The sequence below is a fragment of the Podarcis raffonei genome, chromosome 6, assembly GCF_027172205.1.
Source record: "Podarcis raffonei isolate rPodRaf1 chromosome 6, rPodRaf1.pri, whole genome shotgun sequence".
In the NCBI taxonomy this organism is placed as follows: domain Eukaryota; kingdom Metazoa; phylum Chordata; class Lepidosauria; order Squamata; family Lacertidae; genus Podarcis; species Podarcis raffonei.
In genome coordinates this window covers 10,309,563-10,335,071 of record NC_070607.1, presented here as the reverse complement: position 1 = coordinate 10,335,071, position 25,509 = coordinate 10,309,563, and the positions used below count along the sequence as shown (strand labels likewise).

General features: G+C 44.5%; 1 protein-coding gene across 1 annotated transcript; it reads right to left on the bottom strand.

Annotated features, from left to right (window-relative positions):
• Positions 1-11,251: 11,251 nt before the first annotated feature.
• LOC128415322 (flavin-containing monooxygenase 5-like) lies at positions 11,252-24,085 on the bottom strand. The gene is made up of 8 exons (XM_053391389.1): positions 23,954-24,085; positions 21,754-21,942; positions 18,695-18,857; positions 17,924-18,066; positions 17,145-17,344; positions 14,275-14,630; positions 13,753-13,825; positions 11,252-11,909 (listed from the first exon to the last, which is right to left on the bottom strand). The coding sequence occupies exons 1-8, from the start codon at positions 24,083-24,085 to the stop codon at positions 11,555-11,557; spliced, it is 1,611 nt and encodes a 536-aa protein (XP_053247364.1). The 3' UTR covers positions 11,252-11,554.
• Between the last annotated feature and the right edge of the window lie 1,424 nt (positions 24,086-25,509).

Below are 25,509 nucleotides of genomic sequence, written 5' to 3'. Positions count from 1 at the left end.
CGATTCTGACCCTCAGGTGGATAAAATAGGAACTTGAGGTGGCAAGCTGGTCAAAGGCAATACAGTGGTACCTCGGGTTACAGACGCTTCAGGTTACAGACACTTCAGGTTACAGACTCCGCTAACCCAGAAATAGTACCTCAGATTAAGAACTTTGCTTCAGGATGAGAACAGAAATCGTGCTCCGGCGGCACGGCGGCAGCGGGAGGCCCCATTAGCTAAAGTGGTACCTCAGGTTAAGAACAGTTTCAGGTTAAGAACGGACCTTCAGAATGAATTAAGTTCTTAACCCGAGGTACCACTGTATATATTAATTACATTCTTTACAGCATTTGACTCCCACTCCACCCCCCAAACCATTCACTTTATTCTACGTTGGGACCCAGTTCCCCTTTGTTCAGGTTTGCTAGGCTTTGAGTGAACAAAATACGATGCTTTTCTTGGCTGTGCGTTTGGTATGTCTTGGCCTCAGCTTTGAGCTAAAAGTTCAGAACTTTTAGAAAGGCAATTTATGGTGAAAAAGGCAAAGTAAATGTTTTACATACTCTATGGCAGATGTTTATGCTGACCTAGCAGCCTTCTCTAAATCAAGGAAGGTTTCTACTAGGGTACTGCGGGTCTCCTCTGATGCAGTGGTTGAGAATGAGCTGAGACTATAGCGGCAAGAGTCTTATTAGCACAAGGATGGAAGAATGAGGAAATCCCAACGAAAGAACAGTGGCAAGAAAAACTGATGAGCTATGCAGAACTGGCCAAATTGACATATAAACTACGTGAGAAGGACAATTGTGACTTCAAAGAAGATTGGGAACTTTTTACAGATTATTTGAAAAAACAATAAAATGACTTGGACTCCTTGGCAGGTTTTGAATAAACATCCACAAGTTTATTAATAGAATATATGACAGATAAGGTATTGATATGTACAATTTTTAACATGCAGAGAATAACAAGTGCAAACAAATCATACCTCTACCTCTCTTTCAAATCAGAACCAGTGAGGGCGGTGAAGGTCCTGTGTGAGTGTCTGGAGGCGGTTGGAGGATGGATGGCGGCTAACAGATTGAGGTTGAATCCTGACAAGACAGAAGTACTGTTTTGGGGGGACAGGAGGCGGGCAGGTGTGGAAGACTCCCTGGTCCTGAATCTGGTAACTGTGCCCCTGAAGGACCAGGTGCGCAGCCTGGGAGTCATTTTGGACTCACAGCTGTCCATGGAGACGCAGGTCAATTCTGTGTCCAGGGCAGCTGTTTACCAGCTCCACCTGGTACGCAGGCTAAAACCCTACCTGCCCGCGCACTGTCTTGCCAGAGTAGTGCATGCTCTGGTTATCTCTCACTTGGACTACTGCAATGCGCTCTATGTGGGGCTACCTTTGAAGGTGACCTGGAAACCACCAGATGTCAAAGAGAACAACAACTGCCAGACTTTTAGAAGACATCTGAAGGCAGCCCCGTTTATGGAAGCTTTTAATGTTTGATGTATTACAGTATTTTAATATTTTTTTGGAAGCCGCCCAGAGTGACTGCGGAAGCCCAGCCAGATGGGCGGGGTATAAATAATAAATTATTATTATTATCATCATCATCATCATCTGAGAAGGGAGCTGAGGGATGTCTCGGGAGGGGGGGGAAGGGAGGGATGGGGAAGGGGGGATAAAAAGGGGAAGAAAATACTGCAGTTGATTACTTGGATGGATAATTTGTTTTGTTAAAATTGTTTAATAAAAATATATTTTAAAAAAGAGAGAGAATGAGCTGAGATTCACTCTGGGCCAATTCAGACCTGTCCCTTGAATCTAAATCAGAATTCAGAAATCCAAATGGGAAACCAAAATGTCTGTACCTTTTTTTCTAACACAATGAAGGAATACACGATTTTGGACAAGTTCTTGTTGTAGTGCTTCCAGTGAAGTCTATTTCTGTGTTTGGGCAGCCAGTAACTAATTCTATGTATCAAGTTTCATATCAATCAGAACATTAACGGAAGAGATATGCATGAAAACCCTGAACACTATTCCAGGAAACCTCAGCTTCCCTCACTTCCAGTTGTGGTTTTCCAGCTGAGAATGAATCTTTCCTTCCTTATGCAAAAGTTCAAATCTGTCCACTTGTTTTTCAGCAAGCATTGTTTGATTATTTAATTTTGATTTCCATACCACTTAATATATTAAAAATGTCTCCAAGCAGAGTACAAAAAAGAAGCAACGACAGGCAACTTAAACAAAACATTACAAAAATATTACAGTTACATATAAAAAGTGACATTAATACAAAGTTACTAATATATATATTAGTATATATATATTATACTATACAAGGGACGCGGGTGGCGCTGTGGGTTAAAGCCTCAGCGCCTAGGACTTGCCGATCGAAAGGTCGGCGGTTTGAATCCCTGCGGCGGGGTGCACTCCCATTGCTCGGTCCCAGCGCCTGCCAACCTAGCAGTTCGAAAGCACCCCCAGGTGCAAGTAGAAAAATAGGGACCGCTTACTAGCGGGAAGGTAAACGGCGTTCCGTGTGCCGCGCTGGCTCGCCAGATGCAGCTTGTCACGCTGGCCACGTGACCCGGAAGTGTCTACGGACAGCGCTGGCCCCCGGCCTCTTAAGTGAGATGGGCGCACAACCCTAGAGTCTGGCAAGACTGGCCCGTACGGGCAGGGGTACCTTTACCTTTTAATATATATAAATAAATATAATTTCATTTTCCTTCTGACGTACCCACCCTCTCAGCCTCCAGGTTCACACCCAGGGTCCAAACAAATTTTCCTCTCACCTACAAAAGTCTCACAATGAGAAGATATCCTGGGAACAGAGAACATCACCTTAGTGTCTCACTCTGAAATTGCTTTTTATGGACAGGCTCAAGGTACGTGATGCTCAGGTTGCCTACAGCTGTGTTCCAGGTGCAGCAAGTTTGTTGAGGTTCCCAGGTGGTCCAAAGGATGGGGAAAGGTTCCCCCCCACTCACAGCTCTTCCTTCACCTTCTGTCATCTCCTCCTCCTCTTCCTCCTCCAGCCACACACCACCACCCAAACATACATACTTCACTAAATTAGTGATTAAAAACAACAACATAAAAACACCAAAGCCATTTAACCTCTTCATGGGGACTTACTGTTCAACAAGATATCAATAGCTTGAGTTTAACATTTAATTTTAAACGGCCTCGGTTCAGTATACCTGAAGGAGCGTCTCCACCCCCATGGTTCTACCTGGACACTGAGGTCCAGTGCTGAGGGCCTTCTGGCGGTTCCCTCACTGCGAGAAGCCAAGTTACAGGGAACCAGGCAGAGGGCCTTCTCGGTAGTGGCACCCGCCCTGTGGAATGCCCTCCCACCAGATGTCAAAGAGAAGAACAACTACCAGACTTTTAGAAGACATCTGAAGGCAGCCCTGTTCAGGGAAGCTTGTAATGTTTAACAGGCCACTGTATTTTAATACTTTGTTGGAGACCGCCCAGAGTGGCTGGGGGAACCCAGCCAGATGGGCAGGGTATAAATAATAAATTGTTGTTGTTGTTGTTGTTGTTGTTGTTGTTGTTGTTGTTGTTAATTATTATAATGTGTACAGAATTACACAACCATATCCACTAAAATCCACTAAAAGGTGGCCCTGATGGAAAAAGAGAAGGCAACAGTCACCAGGCCCTTTGGAAAAGGTAAGAATGTGTAGTTACTCCCCGCCACACACACACACACAAACACACCAGCTCTTCAGAATGATCTGGTCAGCAAATCACATTGCCAATGAGAGGTTTTTATCCCATTTTTGCTTCCAGGGAGAAGCATCAGGCATGTGACTTTTGCTGTTTTGTGCATGACATATTAATTCAATACATGTTCAAGCCTTTGGCACTAAGTACATGACTGGGAGTTGATTTTTTATCAATGCTCCTTTATTTTCTCTATCTTTCTAGTTGTACTCTGTGCTGCCATTGAACCGTCAACGAGCAAATAAAAAACATCCAACACATCTAAATATAGCTTGTGACAGAAAAACTGAAGGGCTTGATGGCCAAGAGAAAGACAAGTTCTCAAAGCACTTACACCCTAGTAGTCTTTCTGAGTTCAGTGTTGCTACTCTGGTGTAAGGAGTAGCTTGACATTGCCAGGCCCAGTTACATAAACTGGGGCTAATAAACAAAAATGTTCCCTCTATCCTAATTAGATGCAGACATTTCCCTTGCGGAGACTTAAATCTTCTGGAATGAAGTTCAGAACATTTTTTGGAAACATTAAAATCGTTTGTTTCCAGCTTTTTTTGGACTACTCTTTATTTATCATCATAACCCATAGAAATTGGATATTAGACTGTAGGGGAAGCCTGGGAAATGGACTCACTTTCTTCCACTAAACTGGTTTTGACCAGGGCTACTTTAAAAGCAGAGACATCACCTTGCCAACAAAGGTCCATATAGTTAAAGCCATGGTTTTCCTAGTAGTGATGTATGGAAGTGAGAGCCAGACCATGAAGAAGGCTGATCGCTCAAGAATTGATGCTTTTGAATTATGGTGCTGGAGGAGACTCTTGAGAGTCCCATGGACTGCAAGAAGATCAAACCTCTCCATTCTGAAGGAAATCAGCCCTGAGTGCCCAATTCTTGAGCGATCAGCCTTCTTTATGGTCCAGCTCTCACTTCCATACATCACTACTGGGGAAACCATGGCTTTAACTATACGGACCTTTGTTGGCAAGGTGATGTCTCTGCTTTTTAAGATGCTGTCTAGGTTTGTCATCGCCTTTCTCCCAAGAAGCAGGCTTCTTTTAATTTCGTGACTTCTGTATTCTATGATTAGTCTGTTGTATAGCTATTTTCTTTTCTTTTTTTCTAAACATATGTTATTAGCCACTTCTGAGCATCTCATTTTTTCCTCTACCCAAAATCTCCCTTAACCTAAACAATTTTGCAACAGTTTGCAGCCATGCCTTCTTTCACCATACTTGGATGGGAGCTGTTAGCATAAGTTCAGAAGTGTTTCCAGTTGAGCAACCACCCCCAGTCATTGTTTGGAACATGCCCATCTTCTTATTTTTGAAGAATAGGCACATCGGTGCAAATAGGAGTCACAGAACCCAACATTTGTGGATGTTTCTTTCTGAAAGATATTGGAAAATGAGCATTAAACCTGCTGCATCTCAAGCCGAATAGACATTTTTGTAAAGTCAACTGGCCAACATTAATGCTGAAGTACAGGAAGAAACATCACGGACAGAATAATTGCCACACGCAGGAAGAATAAGGACATAGTTTGAGTGCCTCACCTGTAGTTTCATAAATCACTTAATGTGTCAACACAAATTGAAGTTGTTAATATTGCAGTTGTTGTATATGGGATTGTTATCTTGACTGGAGTGTAATTGAAATTAATAAGAATTTGGAATGCAGAAATAAAGCACATCACCAAACCATCAATTCTAGCACATGGGGGGCCACCTAAATTATATAATTTGGTATCTGAATTATTGGTATTAGCAACTGTATTATAATTTGGCATTGTTATAATGAGGCTATTAAAAGGTAAAGGTAAAGGGACCCCTGACCATTAGGTCCAATCGTGACCGACTCTGGGGTTGCGGCACTCATCTCACTTTATTGGCCGAGGGAGCCGGCGTACAGCTTCCGGGTCATGTGGCCAGCATGACTAAGCCGCTTCTGGCGAACCAGAGCAGCGCATGGAAACGCCGTTTACCTTCCCGCCGGAGCAGTACCTATTTATCTACTTGCACTTTGACATGCTTTCAAACTGCTAGATTGGCAGGAGCTGGGACCGAGCAATGGGAGCTCACTCCGTTGCTGGGATTCGAACCACCGACCTTCCGATCAGCAAGCCCTAGGCTCTGTGGTTTAGACCACAGCACCACCCGCGTCCCTGGAATACTGTGTCCAATTCTGGGCACCACAATTTAAGAAGGAAGTTGACAAGCCAGAATGTGTGCAGAGGATGGCAACCAAAATGACCAAGGGTCTGGAAACCAAGCCTTATTTGAAATTGCTAAGGAAGTTGAGTATGTTTAGCCTGGGAAACAGGAGACTGAGAGGAGATATGACAGCCTTCTGATCGACAAGTCCTAGGCTCTGTGGTTTAACCCACAATGCCACCCGCCTCCCTAATGAGGCTATTATTGAACTCTAATTGAAAACTAATAAAAATTATGATTAAAAAACACATTAATGCTACAGTTTGGACTTATAGAACACTGGTAGGAATCTTTGCAAAAATGAATACCACAGCTATAAATTGCTCATCCACAGCAATCCATGCTTGCCAACTTCCCTCAGGTGGTGGATATAAGGCACCATTATAAGCTAGCAAATGGTCAGTTATTTTGTTTACGTGTTTAACAACATGGGGGCAATTCGATTCCTCAAGTCTTTGATTACACACTGGAGCAGGTTGAAGATAATATGTGAAAACCAATCCACGAAACATGTGATGTGACCCATAAAATGTCCGCCTTGTAAAGCTATAATCTTTTCAGCTCCATATACTCTTGTTATTGAATACCTACCAAAAACCAAAAAAAAAAGCTCTCGCATTGCTTGCAGACATGAACTTGTTTATACTTCCCCAAAACTAAAATTACTCAATTATGGGTTTAACCGAGTTAATACAATTAATTGTGGGAGCTAATTGCTAGGTCTGGTAGAAATTATAGGTGGCCATTGGGGCAGTTAGCAATTACTCCATTGCGATTATGTGCTTGGTGATTAAATCTCAGCTGTGTTGTGAATAGATCCCATGAATAAAATAATCTTGCAAAAGCAGCAGTTTACAGCAGACAGATCTGACCTCTGCTGCTCTGCAAAGGGGTTTTGGAAAGGGAAACATAAAATCAAACAAACATGGAGTTTCATGTGCAAAAAGCAAGGAGCTGAACTGCTAAGGACCCAGTTGCTTGAACACCAAGAGAGAATCACCACATTTTAGTCTTAATTGTATTGTAGATAGGCTGTGGCAAGCTACTCAGTTCTGAGAGGAAGGCACTGTCTCTGTCTGTCTCTGTCTCTGTCTCTCTCTCTCTCTCCCTCTCTCCCTCTCTCTCTCTCTCTCTCTCTCTCTCTGTGTGTGTGTGTGTGTGTGCAAGAGAGAGAGATTTTCTTTGCAAAGCATCTACAAAGGCATATGCGAAATACCGTATTTTTTGCTCTATAAGACTCACTTTTTCCCTCCTAAAAAGTAAGGGGAAATGTCTGTGCGTCTTATGGAGCGAATGCAGGCTGCGCAGCTATCCCATAAAACCAGAACAGCAAGACGGATTGCTGCTTTCACTGCGCAGCGATCCCTCTTGTTGTTCTGGCTTCTGAGATTCAGAATATTTTTTTTCTTGTTTTCCTCCTCCAAAAACTAGGTGCGTCTTGTGGTCTGGTGTGTCTTATAGAGTGAAAAATACAGTACATGCAAGACAACATGCCACTTATGGTTCCTTTTCCAGTGGCATGTCATAATGTTTTTTGACGCATGTTTTTTTGTGCTTAGCATTGAGGACCACAGCAGAATTGGAGCTTTACAATGGTGTTACTGCTCAAGGTCCCTAAATCGGGAGCAATGGCAGTAAATGTCACAGTTATATGCAGATGTGTCTATTGTATATGTAGCACCAATCACTAAACATGCAGAAAAATGAAGCATCGCCACCTGCAAGCAGAGATGGTTGCTTTCCAAAGCTGCCTACAGCATGTTCTGATCTTCTTTGTCCTTAAAGCAGAATACCCAGCCAGCAAGTCAATAACCTCCTGGGCATGCTTCAAAATACATTTGTTTGTTTGTTTTGTTTGTTAGTTTTTACCTGGAACACCTTTGCTTGAGTGCAATGTTTGCAAAACTCTGTAAATGAATTGGCTCTGTAATATATGACTTAATCTCCAGACTCATTCGCATTACCATTATTCAAAATACTGTCATCAATGTAATTTGACTTTTTGAGCTGTGGATTTATGTGTTTTCTCATCATCAGCAATCTTTATTACGGTCCAGAGACCCAACAAATCGTTACAAAGCAATACACAATTCATGCAGCCTACCTCCAGGTTAAACAAGCATTTTGTTCAGAATATAGGGATCATTGGTTCTTGCAGCCACCGATAAAAACTTTGCCACTGCTAATGTTCTAGCATTTGTCCAGTCTTCCAATAGGAACCTGACATAGTGAGCCTCTGATTTTCCCGGGAAAGGTACCAGCAAGGGTAGTATCAGTTCAGCCCTGGCTTGCTCATATTTTGCACAGTGCAACAAAATATGTTTTATGGAATCAATGTCTTGAGCACACGAGCAAAGTCTGTCCTGGTAGGGAACTCCTCTCAACCTACCATCCATATGTGTTTTCTATCAATCCTGGGAGCAATTCAGTACTGGGCCAATTCAGTAAAAGTGCAATAAAATATAAATTTCAAAGTTATTTCAACAGAAATAAAACTCTCTTTTTAAAAACATTCAACGAGGATTTGCCTTAATGTCAAACTGTATAACTGTCACATCTGAGCAAATTGTGGCAGAGAGTCTCCAACTGTTGCTTCCTACATCTGATCTTTGCCTGGCTGCAAACCTGTGAGCTGGCTGGGCTAGGACCACCAACTGTCTGCGTCAGACTTAAGACTTCCTGGAAAACATTTGGAAGCATTTTTTCAATGGACATAAGTTAAAGGTGTATGTCTATGTGGCCAACTGAATGCTACCAAACAGTGTGCAAATGTTTGTGTTCTCTAGAACTCTTTTTATCAGGCTGGCTATTAACAATGAAAGCGGGGATTTTTCAACAGAAAGAGACGGAGCCCAGTCAGTTGTGGATCTCAGACGACACCTTGTGGAAGGCAGAAGAATGGAGGGGTTTAATGCTCAAGCCCTTCTCTGGGCCTGGACCTCTGGCGCTCGTGAGAACTGTAATTCTCTGAATAGTGTAGAAGCAGTTCTTAGCGAATTCTCAATGCCTTCCTGCAATGGAGGGTGCAGAGACCAACTTTTGCGCCTCTCCCATTCTGCACATTTCGTCCTCTCTAACTTTCAAGCTTGGGGGTTGCAGAGCGCCCGGCAACCAGCTTATTGTTGGGCATTTGGGATGTGCGTCGCAAAGCGCTATGCTCTGACACATGGCAACCACCTGCTGTCATTATGACATCAGATGATCATGACATAAGGAGATTGACAAGTGTGTGCTCCCCACCCCCCCTGGGTGCAAGGAAATATAGGGAGGAATTCGGCATTCCACTCTTAGAAAGGTCTGTCTGCGTAGGCCCTTCTGCTTGCCCAATGGAACAATCTCCCCTCTGCTCCCCTGCATGCTATCCTGGGATTCTCCTCACACACACACCAAGTCATTTTGGGCCACGGGGGGGCGGGCAGAAAGTGGGGAGAGGTGGCACTGCTCTAGCAGAAGTCTTTGTGTGGGCTTCTGCTAAGCAGGACTAGCAAGCTGAACCTGGTCCCATGTAAAGGTAAAGGTAAGGCGCTCATCTCGCTTTACTGGCCGAGGGAGCCGGCGTACAGCTTCCAGGTCACAGGGCCATCATGACTAAGCCGCTTCTGGCGAACCAGAGCAGCGCACGGAAACGCCATTTACCTTCCCGCCGGAGCGGTACCTATTTATCTACTTGCACTTTGACGTGCTTTCGAACTGCTAGGTGGGCAGGAGCAGGGACCGAGCAACAGGCGCTCACCCCATCGCAGGGATTTGAACCGCCAAGCTTCTGATCAGCAAGTCCTAGGCTCTGTAGTTTAACCTACAGCACCACCCGTGTCCCCAGGTCCCGTGTACTAGTCCCTAAAACAGGGGTCAGCAAACGTTTTCAGCAGGGGGCCGGTCCACTGTCCATCAGTCCTTGTGGGGGGCCAGACTATATTTTTTTGGGGGGGGAAATGAAAGAATTCTAGTGCTCCACAAATAACCCAGAGATGCATTTTAAATAAAAGGAGACATTCTACTCATGTAAAAACACACTGATTCCTGGACTGTCCACGGGCCGGATTTAGAAGGCAATCGGGGATTCGAACCGCCGACCTTCTGATCAGCAAGTCCTAGGCTCTGTGGTTTAACCCACAGCACCACCCGCATCCCTTAGTTTGCCTATCCATGGCCTAAAAGGTTGCCCATCCCTGCTTGATATCTTACCGATAATGTTTTATTTCTTGCACTTCAGTAAACAGTCACCGTGATTAGCTCAGCGTATTATATGTTTTATTTCTTAGAAATTCAACAAGCATCCAGTTTTGATATTTCTCCGTCTCATAGAAGCTTAAGCTGCTAGAGTTGCCCAGGGCCTTGTGGCATCTTAAAAGACGGGCAGATTTATTGTGTTATAAGCTGTTGTAGACTGACAGCTGCATGAATAAAATATTAACGTGGCTATTGCTCTGTAATTTCAAAAACTGTTTATCCTCACTTCTCAGCAGTTCAAAAGCCTGATCTGTGCAGGAAAAGATGGGGGATGTTTATAGAACTCATACAAGTCACTAGGTACCTTTTTATTATCTTCCATCGTAACAGGGTTTGCTTTCCTTAGGAACTTTTGAATGTGAGAGTCCTCAGATTAGGGTGCTGAACACATTGAGAGAGCCAGGCTGAGAGGAAAAATGGCGAAAAAAAATTATTTATTAGGACAGAAGGACTTTTGCAGCTGTTGTGAAAGTTGCAAAATAACGAAGCACGGGACAGAGTGAGGGAGAAATTTCTGGAACCACAATGGGATATCAGCTCCACCCAAGGTATGATGGATAACAGCAACAACCAGGAAAAGACAGACGTAACATTTTACAAGGACAGGAAGAAACACCATGGACAGAATAACTGTCACACACAGGAAGAACGAGGATTATAAAACTTGTAGTTTTATAAATCATTTAATGTGTCAGCACGAATAGAAGTTATTAATATTGCAGTTGTTGTATAAGGGATTATTATTATGACCGGAATGTAATTGAAATTAATAAGATTTTGGAATGTAGAAAGAAAGAAAATCATCAAACCATCAACTGTAGCATGCGGGGGTGGGGGTCACCTTATCTAAATTATATAATTTGGTATTTGAACGATTGGCATTAGTAATTGTATTATAAATGGGTATTGTTATAAAGAGGCTTGGTTGGACAGTGTTCTTGAAGCGACAAACATGAGTCTGACCAAACTGCGGGAGGCAGTGGAAGACAGGAGTGCCTGGCGTGCTCCGGTCCATGGGGTCACAAAGAGTCGGACACGACTAAACGAGTAAACAAATAATGAGGCTATGATTGGACTGTAATTGAAAACTAATAAAAATTATTGTTAAAAAAAAGAACAAAAGCAAAAAAGAAGAAGTGTGACTATTATTCTGAATATGCCTGTGAGGACAGAGTCCCCTTGATTGTGTGAATGTTAACAAGCAGACTAGTGTAAGGGAGAATACGTGGGGGGGAATTCTGGGGAATTCATTGCACGATCTGCCACTGCTGAACAAGCTAGAGTTAACGTGTAACAGATTCTGCTCTCTTTAAAACCACACCTGTTCTTCCCAGCATCCTAGATGTTTGCCAGGTACAAGGTTGTGCAGGTACAAGGAAATGGGTTCCCCTCTGGCTCCAATCTACAGGTAAGCTACTAGGATGGCAAAGATGGCAAAACAGCCAAGCACTTTGATGAAGAAACAAGGCGTCGAAGGCAGACTGGTGCCCACGCAGCTCTGCAGGCCTCGGGTCTTGGTGGCCTTGACAATCCTCTCCTTCTGGGTCAGGATGGCGTTTCTGGCCCCCTCCCACTTCCCAGGCCCGGTCAGACGGAACTGCGCCGGAGAGCAGGGCCCAAAGAACACCTCCCAGGCCAGCTTTGGGTCCGTCAGGATGAGACGCGGCAGGTTGGGCTTCACTCCCGACAGGGAGGCCAGTTCGTCCATGTGATCAACATACTGCACCTGCAGCATGGTGTGCTGGCTTGGCACATATCTAAGGAGAGAGGGGGGAATTGGCAGGCATTAGTTAGAACCCAAGGAGACCTTGGGGACGCGGGTGGCGCTGTGGGTTAAACCACAGAGCCTAGGACTTGCCGATGAGAGGGTTGGCGGTTCGAATCCCTGTGATGGGGTGAGCTCCCGTTGCTCGGTCCCTGCTCCTGCCAACCTAGCAGTTCGAAAGCATGTCCAAGTGCAAGTAGATAAATAGGTACTGCTCCAGCGGGAAGGTAAACGGTGTTTCCATGCGCTGCTCTGGTTTGCCAGAAGCGACTTAGTCATGCTGGCCACATGACCCGGAAGCTGTATGCCGGCTCCCTCGGCCAATAAAGCGAGATGAGCACCGCAACCCCAGAGTCGGTCACGACTGGACCTAATGGTCAGGGGTCCCTTTACCCTTTACCTTTAAGGAGACCTTAAACCAGCAGTTCTCAACCTGTGGGTCCCCAGAAGTTTTTGGACTACAACTCCCATCATCCCCGAGCTCTGGCCTTGCTAGCTAGGGGTGATGGGAGTTGTAGTTCAATAACATCTGGGGATCCACAGGTTGAGGAAGGCTGCCTTAAACCATGGGTAGGCAAACTAAGGCCCGGAGGCCAGATCCGGCCCAATCACCTTCTAAATCCAGCCTGCGGATGGTCTGGGATTCAGCGTGTTTTTACATGAGTAGAATGTGTGCTTTTATTTAAAATGAATCTCTGGGTTCTTTGTGGGGCATAGGAATTTGTTCATCCCCTCCGCCAAATAAAAATATAGTCTGGCCCCTGACAAGGTCTGAGGGACAGTGGTCTGGCCCCCTGCTGAAAAGGTTTGCTGACCCCTGCCTTAAACGCAGCCCCAGCTTGGTCTCCCTACAGCCACCCCCTCTCCTCTTTGCCAAGTTTGGCGCATTTGGCTGCTTTTAATCCCAGGGAGCAAGACTCATAATTTCCAGTGGCAACACACTCCCTACTTCCGCGAGAGGCTTCAGGACAGAACTGCAGGGTTCCCTTTCCTGTGGATGGGAGAGCATTGGAAACTTAACATCCCTTGTGAATATTTGCTTTGTTTACAAATATCCAGGCTGGGCAGAGGCTGCACATCTTAGCAGGCAACAAAGTTGGTACCGTATTTTTCACTCTATAAGACGCACCAGACCATAAGACGCGCCTAGTTTTTGGAGGAGGAAAACAAGAAAAAAAATATTCTGAATCTCAGAAGCCAGAACAGCAAGAGGGATCTCTGCGCAGTGAAAGCAGCAATCCCTCTTGCTGTTCTGGCTTCTGTGATAGCTGTGCAGCCTGCATTCGCTCCATAAGACGCACACACATTGCACCTTACTTTTTAGGAGGGAAAAAGTGAGTCTTATAGAGCAAAAAATACGGTAATTCTGCATCAGGTCACCAAAGAGCAACTGTGGACTGGAAGGATGCTTCAGCCTCAGTCAACTCACTGCTCTTTCTGCTTCCCTGACTCCTAGTTGAAAGGGGAAACTAGTCCCAAACTGTTCCTCTGCCCCACATCCTATTGCTCAAGGGTTACTAGTCTTCCCAAATTGGTGGTCAAAGGTCACACACTTGCCACCCTATTCAAACACTGGGGGAATCCTGCAGGGGGAAAGCTTGTACACTGGCACAAATATTGCTTTTCTGCCACATTTTATCAATGTGCATGTACCAGCAATGTAGAGGTGAAAAACGACATTAACTAATGGGAAGCTCTGGCAAACTACACATTTGAAGAACACTCTACAAAGCTAGAAATGAGACGCAAGCTTCCAAGACCATGAAATTTAAGATGTTGAAGTCCTGAGAGAAATTAGCATCCCTCACTGTAAGTATAGAAAGACGGCAACCTACCGTTTCTCATTATACTTGACCTTCTCGGTAATGTCAGCCATCATTTCATCCTCTGAAGGCAACTTGAGCAAGCCTGAAAAATAACACACACATTAATAATAATAATAATAATAATAATAATAATAATAATAATAATAATTTATTTATACCCCACCCATCTGGCTGGGTACCAGTTAAGCATTTCAAATAAAGGATCGGCTGCCCAATTGTTTCGCAGCTCTCTTTCTCCTGACCAAGAATGCAAAAAGCTGCTCATTTCTTCCTGTCCTCTCAGGTAAAACTCTGGTTCAAGCCCTGGTCTCCTTGCCTACTGCAACCTCTCTCATAACTCAGTCCTCTCCCAGACACAGCTATAGAAATGCATGGTTGGATTAGAAGCCACCTTTTCACACCCATGAGAATCCACCCATAATTCTTTGTTGTTCCAGGATCAGGGAGTTCATTATACAGAACAGAGCCCAAGCTGGAGACCTTAGCAGAGCAGTAGCTCGGGAATCCCCAGTGTATTCCTCTCTTCCTTACCCTTGAAGATTCTCGTGGCCCAGCGAGCTTGGAGTTCAGCTATTGGCATGATGGCTCCCAAAGGTTGGAGGAGGCCAATGATTGCTAGTGTGGGCTTTTCCAGCTGTGGTGGGAAGACAAACTTATAGAGCGGGATCCAATTGTCCCTTGTCTTGATGACTCGCTCCTCAACAAAGGCAAATGAGTAGTTGTATCCTGTGGCAAAGATCACCACGTCAATGTCTTCCTCTCTGCTGCCATCTTCAAATATCACTCCTCTCTCAATGAACTCCTTCACGTTTGGCTTCATGAGCACCCTGCCAGAAATTATGGCGTTCGGAAGGTCATCAGCTGCAATGGGATATCTACTGAGGAACCTACGGAGCAAAGAAGGAAAGAGACCTTGAAGTGCTGCAACCTCTGGGTGGGTTTTTCTGTGCTTGCAGAAGTTTATTAAGATTTATTCCTTGGTTGTTTGTCACCCTCCAGTGTGCATGGCTCTTTACGGAGCACAAGGGGAGAAGCCTTTGCTTCTCTGTGTGTATGTGTCAAGAACTGGACTGAGGAGGAATGGTGGGGACCGCTCCCCCCCTTCCTGAATCTTCCCAAGAAGAGGAGGACAGTATAGATTTAGAACAGTGGTTTACAGAAGGTCATAGTTCAGGGGCTGCAGAGGGGAGAAGCTGGGAAATATTGGGAGAGGAGCAGCAGGAAGAAGAAGCACCAGGGGAGATACAGCTAACAGACTCAGTGTCTCTGGAAAGCATTCCTGACCCCCCTCTCCCAGGACCCGGCGTGCATTGAGAGTAGTAGAACAGAAAGCTCAGAGGCAGAAAGCACAGGTCAGCCAACACAGGGATGGTGTATAATAGGAGAGACGGAGAGGGTGGGACTGTACTTGGAGCAACACCATTACCTAAGAGAGATGGCATTTCTGCAATCTCTCTCTGTGAATATTGAATAAAGACTTCGTAAGAACTCTTCTTGTTATCTGCTTCTTGGCTGCCACCGTGGGAGGGATAGAATTCCCTGAAGCCTGACAGTATGGATACATACCACATTTTTTGCTCTATAAGACTCACTTTTTCCCTTCTAAAAAGTAAGGGGGGAAGTGTGTGCTTCTTATGGAGCGAATGCAGGCTGCGCAGCTATCCCAGAAGCCAGAACAGCAGGAGGGATTGCTGCTTTCACTGCACAGCGATCCCTCTTGCTGTTCTGGCTTCTGAGATTCAGAATATTTTTTTTCTTGTTTTCCTCCTCCAAAAACTAGGTGCGTCTTGTGGTCCGGTGCGTCTTATAGAGCAAAAAATACGGTATGTGTTTTCACGCACGTGGACAGAAAGAAGAATGGAGAGGAGATTCATACAAGTGAGGCCAGATAGACTAGCTGCATGTTCCCTGTGGTGCCGGCCAGGATGGGGTGGGAACGGCAGGATGTGTCAAAGGATGAGGGGACTCTGAGAATGGAGGTGGAGAGAGGTCAGGCAGTGATGTGGGAGAAGAGGAATAAGAGAGGGGAGCTGGTTGATTCAGCCCCATCCATTTGGCTCTCACCTTTGGAAGCTATAAAGGTAAAGGGACCCCTGACCATTAGGTCCAGTCGTGACCGACTCTGGGGTTGCTGCGCTCATCTCGCTCTATAGGCCGAGGGAGCCGGCGTTTGTCCGCAGACAGCTTCTGGGTCATGTGGTCAGCATGACTAAGCTGCTTCTGGCGAACCAGAGCAGCGCACAGAAACGCCGTTTACCTTCCCGCCAGAGAGGTACCTATTTATCTACTTGCACTTTGACGTGCTTTCGAACTGCTAGGTTGGCAGGAGCAGGGACCAAGCAACGGGAGCTCACCCCGTCGTCGTGGGGATTCGAACCACCAACCTTCCGATCGGCAAATCCTAGGCTCTGTGGTTTAACCCACAACGCCACCCGCGTCCATTGGAAACTATAGCGGTAAAGAAAAAGAATCTGATAGAAGGGTGGACAGCTTAAAGAAATTTATTAAACCAAGAGGGAGGAGAGTATCCATTAAAATAATTTAAGGAATTATCAGGAAAATTAACAACATGAATACAATATCATCATTTGAACGAAGTATTTAAGAAAGGTAGGATACAAGTGTTTGGGAAACAAATATCACAACTGAAGAGAGATCTGTTGGAATGTAATGTAAAAGTCCTGTCTAAAATGTATAAAATATTATTGGAATGGGAGATAAAGGATGAGCAAGTAAAATCCTCAATGATACATTGGACAATAGTTATTGGTTATAATCTAGATATGGAAGCATGGGAACAATCGTGGAATATGGATATAAAATTTACAGCATGTTATGGTCTAAGAGAAAATTATATGAAAATGTTATATCGGTGGTACCTAACACCGAATAAATGGCAAAAATGTATAAATCAATATCAAATAAGTGTTGGAAGTGTAAAGAGAAAGAAGGTTCTTTTTGACCATATGTGGTGGTCTTGTAGTAAGGTTAAAGCTTAACTGGGAAATGATATGTAATGAATTGAAAAAGATGTTTAAAATAATGTTTGTTAAAAAAACAACAGAAGCTTTCCTTTTGGGAATTATAGGCATAGAACTACCCAAGCTGTGTCGAAATTTATTCATGTATGCAACTACAGTGGCAAGAATGTTACTTGCCCAAAAATGGAAAGAAGAAGATGTCCCAGTGAAAGAAGAATGGATATAAAAACTTATGGAATATGCAGAAATGGTGAAACTTACTGGAAAAATAAGAAATCAAGGTAACCAACTTTTAATAAAAGAATGCAAATGGTTCCTTGAATATTTACAAGAAAAAGAAGAAATGCTAAAAACAGCAAAGAAAGGCAGAATTCCCCACCCTTCCCGATTCTCCGAGATTAAAAAAGTCTCCTGCCTTACCTGTGCTGGGGTTTTATACCATAGTTCTCATGATTAAACCTCGCATTCAGCTTCTTCTCTCCCCACAGGTTCACCAGAGTGCAAGGAAGCATATTGCGAAGGAGGTTTTTGAAGCGTGTAAAATGAACCACGTCTAAGGGGTACCCATCATCGGAGACACGATTCACCACCCAGGTGCCAGTTCTGGTGCTCAGAAAGATCTATCCGGAGGAGACGAGCAGGTTAAGGAAGAAAAACCCACCACAGATGCCTGCTAAGAGCCAAGTGTAATGGGATCACATGTTCACATGTTCAGGCATAACCGACACATATATTAGAATGTGCTGGCAGTGTCCTTGTAGGGGTTTGATAAACTATCCTTTGATACACGGCAGGTGGGGGAAACTATTTTGGAATATTATCCTACAGGGGGAACTCCAGTATATTTTCCCCTGTGGGTGAAAAATTGGTAGGATTTGTAGGGGCTCCAAGAGCTAAGCAATCCCACCCTCTGTGGGGCCAATGCTCAACCTTCACCCATGAATTGCTTTGTGTTTTGTTTTTAAATTGCATATTTAGGAAAAAGAGTCTGAGGCATCAGGTCCCATTGAGTTAAGTGAGACTTCCTTACAAGTAAACACTTGCAGAATTAAGCAGTTAAGTGTCACTAGCAGGGCTCACCTCATGTGCTAGTTTCAGTGGCACTACAGGGCCCAAAGCTTGAGAAAGGTGCCCCAGGAAGTTGTTTAGGAGAACAAAAGGCAAATGATTTATTTCTTTTTTTCTTAAACGAGCAGAACCTGCTTAGTGACATGGCTGAGGTCCACGGAGATGTCTGCTCCAGAATTTCCCAATCCTATCACGAGGATTCGCTGGTCCCGGAATTTTTCAGGATGCTTATATTCTCGGCTGTGCATAATTTTCCCCTTAAACTTCTCAACACCTGTGAAAAGGAGGAATAAGCCATTTTGCATGATACTGGGGAAGGTATATCCTTGTTGCTTTGCCTGTCAGGAGGAAGCCTCAAATTTAAACATCCGTACAGGTTTCACAGAGTTATCTGTGCCCCTAGCAGGGATTGTCTGTTGTCTTTGTCCATGGAGTTTTCTTGGAAGAGATACTGGAGTGGCTTGCCGGTTCCTGCTCCAGGTGGATCATGTTTGGTCAAAACTCTCCACTAAGACCTGTCCATCTTGGGTGCCCTGCTTGGCATAGTTCATAGCTTCTCTGAGTTATTCAAGCCCCTTCACCATGGCAAGGCAGTGATCCATGAAGGGAAATCAGCCCTGAGTGCTCACTGGAAGGACAGAGCCTGAAGCTGAGACTCCAGTACTTTGGCCACCTCATGAGAAGAGAAGACTCCCTGGAAAAGACCCTGATGTTGGGAAAGATGGAGGGCACAAGGAGAAGGGGACGACAGAGGACGAGATGGTGGGACAGTGTTCTCGAAGCTACGGACATGAGTTTGACCACGCTGTGGGAGGCAGTGGAAGACAGGAGTGCCTGGCGTGCTTTCGTACGGGTTCCCCAGAATTCTCAAGCAGTTGACCACATCAGAAAATCACACCTACCAGGAAACAAATCCAGTGGAAAATAAGGATCTATGTGGTGTCCAGTGCAGACCAGGACAGCATCAAAGATGGCAGATTCCTGCTTCCCATATATTTCACTTACAACCTCCCATTGGCCAGTAATGGGGAAATCTGGACGTTTCTTTATGCTGCAGACACAGGCCTTGAAAGACAAGGGAAATAAAGCACATGAATTAAAATATGCTCACAAAGGCCAGTGAGTGGGGTTGCAAAGTGGAACATTTATATTGCACTCTCAGATTGGGGGGTCACGGGGATGACGTTCCTTTGAATCATTTTGGGAACTGCTCATACAATGAATATCTAGACGCAGGGCCGGATTTAGGTTTGATGAGGCCCTAAGCTACTGAAGGTAATGGGGCCCTTTATATGTCCAGCTGTCCTTTGTCAACAACAAATTGTCACTGTTTTTTTTGTGTTGAATATATGCTATATGGTAATTTATAGACCTAATAGGTATCTAAAGCCATTTGCACATGCAGAATGTAGGCACCCTATATATAGAAATGAGCAAAGCAGTGATATTTTAGGGAGCAGGCTAGCAGGCGGGGCCCATTACTTACATCATAGGAGCCTACACAACACAAAACACTGTTGCTGTACGTCGGTTTTATTTTATTTGTTTTTTATCTAATATTTTGGAAATGTACATCCGGGTTGTTTTTTTCCTTTAAATTTTTTGGGGGCCCCAAGAGAGTGGGGTCGTATGCTATAGCTTGTTTAGCTTATACATATATCTGTCACTGTCACTGAGCCCGGCCTTGGCTGGGGAGGGCGGGGTATAAATAAATTATTATTATTATTATTATTATTATTATTATTATTATTATTATTATTAGACATAAAGGCCACCCCCCGCCACTGCCACCCCTCTATGACGTGTTATAAACCTGTTCTTGGATAAGACCAGATCAGGTTCTAGGTGGGAGCTTACATGGCTAAATCGTGCTCCTCCGCACAGAAAACAAGAACAGCCATTGTGCAAGTTTCCAAGGTGCGGGAGCCTTATAAAAACTGTATCACTTGAGACAAGATCGAACGTCCACATAAAATCATGTGAGGCCTCATCCACAATCTCAAGTGGTATGACCCGTACTAGAGGGAGCTTACAAAGCACAACTGTAGTTGCTGCACACATTCAAAAGGCCGCGGTGCAATACTTGGCACTCCCAGGAAGGGCGGGAAAATGCTCCCGCCTAAAGTGAGGGAGCGCTGCTTAGCAGTCAGAGCTGACGAGAAGGCTGAACTGGATGGGCCAATAATATATCATACATAAATGTAAAGGTAAAGGGACCCCTGACTGTTAGGTCCAGTCACGGATGACTCGGGGTTGCGGCACTCATCTCACTTTATTGGCCGAGGAAGCTGGCATACAGCATACAGGTCATGTGGCCAGCATGACTAAGCTGCTTCTGGTGAACCAGAACAGTGCACGGAAACGCCGTTTACCTTCCCGCTGGAGCGGTACCTATTTATCTACTTGCACTGTGTGCTTTTGAACTGCTAGGTTGGCAGGAACTGGGACTGAGCAATGGGAGCTCACCCCATCGCGGGGATTCGAATCACCGACCTTCTGATTGGCAAGCCCTAGGCTCTGTGGTTTAACCCACAGCACCACCCGTGTCCCATATTATACATAATGAAATCATAAAACATATATAATAAACTATCATGGCATGAAATATCAAGTTCATACCTCAAACAAATCTGGGAGATTGTGGTGGGGTGTCAAAATGTCCCCCAACCCAACCACTCCAAATGTGCTTTTAGTTTATTAGATCAGAGGCTGTCTTTTTAGAGCCTGTAACTTTGTGCCTCTTTAGAGTATAAAATTTGTGGGGTTTTGTTTTTTTTACAAATTTCCCTTGAAACATGTTGAAAGTTGCCTTTGTGGCTTTTTATTTGTGTGCTTGTTTATATCTTGCCTTTACCCCAAGGCAACTCGTAACATGAAAACAGTTTAAAAACACACAAAGGATACGCACTCACCCACAATTAAATAAAAGACCTTATTAAAAGCATCATTTGAGTTTAAAACCATTTAAAGGAAAGGAAGTGGGAGGCACGACAGGAGAATCTACTTCTGTTTTCCATTCCCAGCTGTTTTCCACCATCACTACTGTGATCATGCTTGGTGCTGCCTTGGTAGCCAGAGAATGGGTAGGCAAAGATCACGAGGCTCCAAAAATAACAGATTGGCAAATCAAATTACAGGAATTGGTGGAGATGGCTCAGTTGACTAGCAAACTCACAGGAAACTCAAAGCAAAAATACAATAATAGTTTTGACTCCGTGCTAGCATTCGAGTGATAAAGGAACTAAAAGGAGGTGGACAACAATTAAGGATTTATTATGTTTTCAGAATGTATTGGAAAATTTATATAGAAAGGTTTATTGTTTTGTGTGCATTCGATTGTAAGATAAAATATATGCAAAGGGACTTGACAGGAAGTCAAAGGTGAAGAAAAGATTTTATAAGATAAAAGGGGGAAAATATTTACTTTCATTATTATCGTGTGTGTGTGTGTACATATGTGTGTTTTTGTATGGAATGTTTGGGAGGAAATAAGACGGTAAATAACAAATATCAAACTAAATATTGATGTATGTAATTTTATTTCTTAATTATATTTAGTGGTAGTATGGTTGTAATGTTTTTTGTAACATAAAATCATTCAGTAAAAGTTATTTTAAGAGAGAGAGAGAGAGAGAGAGAGAGAGAGAGAGAGAGAACGAGAGAGAGAGAGAGAGAGAACGAACAGGGGTAGGCAATCTAAGGCCCAGGGTCTGGATGCAGCCCAATTGCCTTCTCAATCCCGCACATGAATGGTCCTGGACTCAGCGTGTTTTTTACATGAGTAGAATGTGTCCTTTTATTTAAAATGCATCTCTGGGTTATTTGTGGGGCATAGGAATTCATTCATATATTTTTTTCAAAATATAGTCCGGCCCACCACATGGTCTGAGGGACGGTGGACTGGCCCACGACTGAAAAGGGTTGCCGACCCCTGCCATAGAAATGAGTCCAGGCTTCTTACCTTGAACCGTATGTGCCTGAGCAAGTCAAAGTGTTCTGCATACATCCTGAAGTACTCCATCACTTTGCTGTGGTGCATGTAGTTTGGGTACTCAGCAGGGATGGGGAAGTCACTGTAGCTCATCATCTCCTTTGAGGTATTGATGGTTAGAGATTTATAAATGCTGGCCTGGCCCCCAATATCATGCTCCTGAAGGAAATTGCAGAATTAAGAACAGGGCTTCTAAAGCTGAGCATAGATCATGGTTTTTTTCAGGTACTTAGTACCTGAAGGCACAGTCTGACCCCCTCCTTCTGTAATCCGCATAGAACTCTAGCCTGATGGTTGCCATTAATTTGACTCTGAATTGATTTTTAAATGAACTGATTTTAGAATGTATTTCAATTAATTGATTGTGATTTTATGTAAACTGTGTTATTTTTACTGTTGTTAGCCGCTCTGAGCCTGGCTTTGGCTGGGGAGGGAGGGATATAAATAAAATTATTATTATTATTATTATTATTATTATTATTATTATTATTATTATCATGGCTCCAGGCTATGGTTTCTGATCTAGCACATTTTGCCAGGTTTCCATAGTGCTTCAAAAACCATTTTTGACCAGAGACCCATAGTGAAACTTAAAGAATGAAAGTAGCTCATTTTCAAGGCCCTGGGAAAACGTGCAGCTTTTCTTAAACTAGGAGCTTAGCAATGTGTATATCATTGTTCTATACCTTACTGGCTTCATCAAAACAAATATTCAGAATCTGCAAACTATTATCCTGTGATTCACACTTTGAGAAACTTCCGTTTCAAAATGCAAAGTATTTTTAGCGTCAACTGTTTGAATCTTTCAGCCATTTTGATTTTGGCCTGCTCTAAATCTGAAATATCATTTGCAATCACAACCTCTTCCCAAGAATAGCCAGTCAGATATCTCACCTGTGATTTGTCCCCGGCTAAATGAAAATTCCTTTCAACCACCCATGGCTTATTGCTGCTACTGATGGAGGATGTGGTACTCGGGAATGCAAAGGTTTTTATAGGAGCTTCCAATGATTAGCAATCCCTCCCCCATCCAAATATAACTTTGAACTCCCAGCCTCTTTTTCTTCCCCCACATATAGTGGTACCTTGGGTTACAGACGCTTCAGGTTACAGACGCTTCAGGTTACAGACTCCGCTAACCCAGAAATAGTACTCCGGGTTAAGAACTTTGCTTCAGGATGAGAACAGAAATCGTGCTCCGGCGGCGCGGCGGCAGCAGGAGGCCCCATTAGCTAAAGTGGTACCTCAGGTTAAGAACAGTTTCAGGTTAAGAATGGACCTCCAGAATGAATTAAGTTCTTAACCCGAGGTACCACTGTATTCTTTAAGCAGATACAAGTGGGCAAAGCAGAAACAAAACACCATTCTCTTTGCTGTTTGCTGATCCTGACGCAAGGGGCAATATTGCTGTTTGCACATGGACATTTTGCTATTCCCTTGTAAACAGAGCCGTCTTTCCCACAGGGCTTAGGGGTTCGTTGCGCCAGGGCAGCGGCCTCTCAGGGGCGCCCCAGCGAGTGGGGGAGTTGTGTGGCTTTGCCGGCAGCCTCCCCTTTCCCTGCACGCCCGCCAGCTGCGCCTCGCCAACCATATGGCTGGCGAGCGTGCAGCTTCCTTCCCAAGCCTCCCTCCCTCCCTCCCTCACCCCACACCCCCAGTGTTCTCTCCATGAAGGCAGCATCTCCCTCCCTCAAGAGCCAGTGTGGTGTAGTGGTTAAGAACGGTGGACTCGTAATCTGGGGAACTGGGTTTGCTTCCCCGCTCCTCCACATGCAGCTGCTGGGTGACCTTAGGCTAGTCGCACTTCTTTGTGAGGTGAGTGGGGCTGAGAGACTTCAAAGAAGTGTGACTAGCCTAAGGTCACCCAGCAAACACCCAGTGTTTGTTGTGGGGAAGGAAGGGGAAGGAGAATGTTAGCCGCTTTGAGACTCCTTCGGGTAGTGATAATGCGGGATATCAAATCCAAACTCTTCTTCTCTTCTTCTTCTTCCTTGACCCACACCCCCAGTCTTCCCTCCGTGAAAGTAGCATTTATGAGTATCCGGGAGGAGGCAGCGGCAGCAGCTAAAATGAACATTTGGGGGCGCTGGGCAGATTTTGCACCCTGGCGCCGCCTATGCTAAAGACAGCCCTGCTTGTAAATAAACAACAAAGCCAGACTTTGACATACCTGGAACCTCCACAGCCCACCAATGTCGTCACTTCTTTCAAAACATGTTGGCTGGAGACCTTCATCCAAGCAGCATTTAATAGCGGTTAGGCCACTGGCCCCAGCTCCGACGACAGCAACCCTTTTCGCCATGCCAGCCTGCCACAACGACAACAATAATACTAATAATCATTTTATTATTTGTACCCTGCCTCAGCCGTTCTGGGAGGCTTCCAGCAAATATAAAAACATAATGAAACATCACACAGTAAACAGCTTTCCTATACAGGGCTTGATACAAGGAGGCAGCAGGCTGTTGGTTTTCTCCAGTTAATTGTACAAATGATTGACCCCCAAAAGGGTCTCCAGCACCGCCTCCCCTGTTAAAGCCAATTGAGGAGACGATGGGCGGAAAGGATATTCAGTTCACTGAGAGGTGCTTCAATCAAGACACGGGGTGAATAAGATCACAAAGCCTGCGTGCCAAACATCGGGGGAAGTACATACTAATACATATTGTGAAAATACACTGGTACGTCAGGTTAAGAACGGTTTCAGGTTAAGAACGGACCTCTGGAGCGAATTAAGTTCTTAACCCGAGGTACCACTGTACCTGAGCTCATGGCTGATCTCTATATGGCAACCTATGTCGGCGAAAAAGGCTGAACAACTCTGGGCAAAACATTTTTTGGCCAAAAAAACCCCAATGTTCACTTTCTGAAATATGGCAACCCGAAGTTTCAGTACGTATGTACTTTCCAGACCCTAAAGATCACATTTACTGTATTTTGCTAAGCTGGTAGAGTCTTATCTCTATTACTGGAGAAGTCTGCAAATTCATGCAAGCATAAAAAGGCTTCTGCTAGACCAGGGGTGTCAAACTCAAATTCATCGGGGGCCGCATCAGCAGTTTGGTCACCCTCAAAGGGCCGGTTGTATCTGTAGGACTATGTGTCCACTCTTTATTATCATAAATTATTGTCACTGCATTCAATTATTACTGTTTTTTGTAATAATGTAAGTAATAACTAGCTCTGAAAGCAGAAACATAGGTTTCCTGAATGCATGTAAAGTGGAGGTTTCCTGTGTAGAACGGCTGGCGCCGCTAGAGGGCAGACGTTCTCTGGCTTGTAGGCTGCCGCGCATGCGCTGAAGAGGCGGCTTTCTTGTGTCAAAAAAAAAGCGAGAATAAAAGGTGAAGGCTGGCGGCCGGCGGCGGCTACACGGGCCACATGATGAGGTCTGGCGGGCCGGATTCGGCCCACGGGCCTTGTGTTTGACACCCGTGTGCTAGACCATAAAGGGGGGGGGGAGTTACAGAAAAGAAAAGAAAACTTCATGTTAGAAATGTCCTGGTGATAATGATTCTCCATGATTGTCCACCTAGGCCTGGCTACGGCTGGCTATCAGACACATTTATTGTCATTACAAGACATTCAACTGATGCAAAAACAGGCAGGATCATCTGTTTCTTCCACAAATTTTACATGGGAGCAAGTTTCATGCAAGCCCAAATCCTTTTGTTAGACACAAATGATAACAGGTCAAATCTGTCTCCTGCCTGAGGAATGTCCCCC

Bases quoted from the DNA above. Each gene is read 5' to 3' on its own strand.
- LOC128415322 (XM_053391389.1), bottom strand. From the start codon at position 24,085: ATGGCGAAAAGGGTTGCTGTCGTCGGAGCTGGGGCCAGTGGCCTAACC. The intron at 21,943-23,953 runs GTATGTCAAAGT...AATTTCCTTCAG, and splicing joins GTGGGCTGTGGAGGTTCCAG to GAGCATGATATTGGGGGCCA. The intron at 17,345-17,923 runs GTTCTGCTCGTT...TCCTCCGGATAG, and splicing joins TCAGCCATGTCACTAAGCAG to ATCTTTCTGAGCACCAGAAC.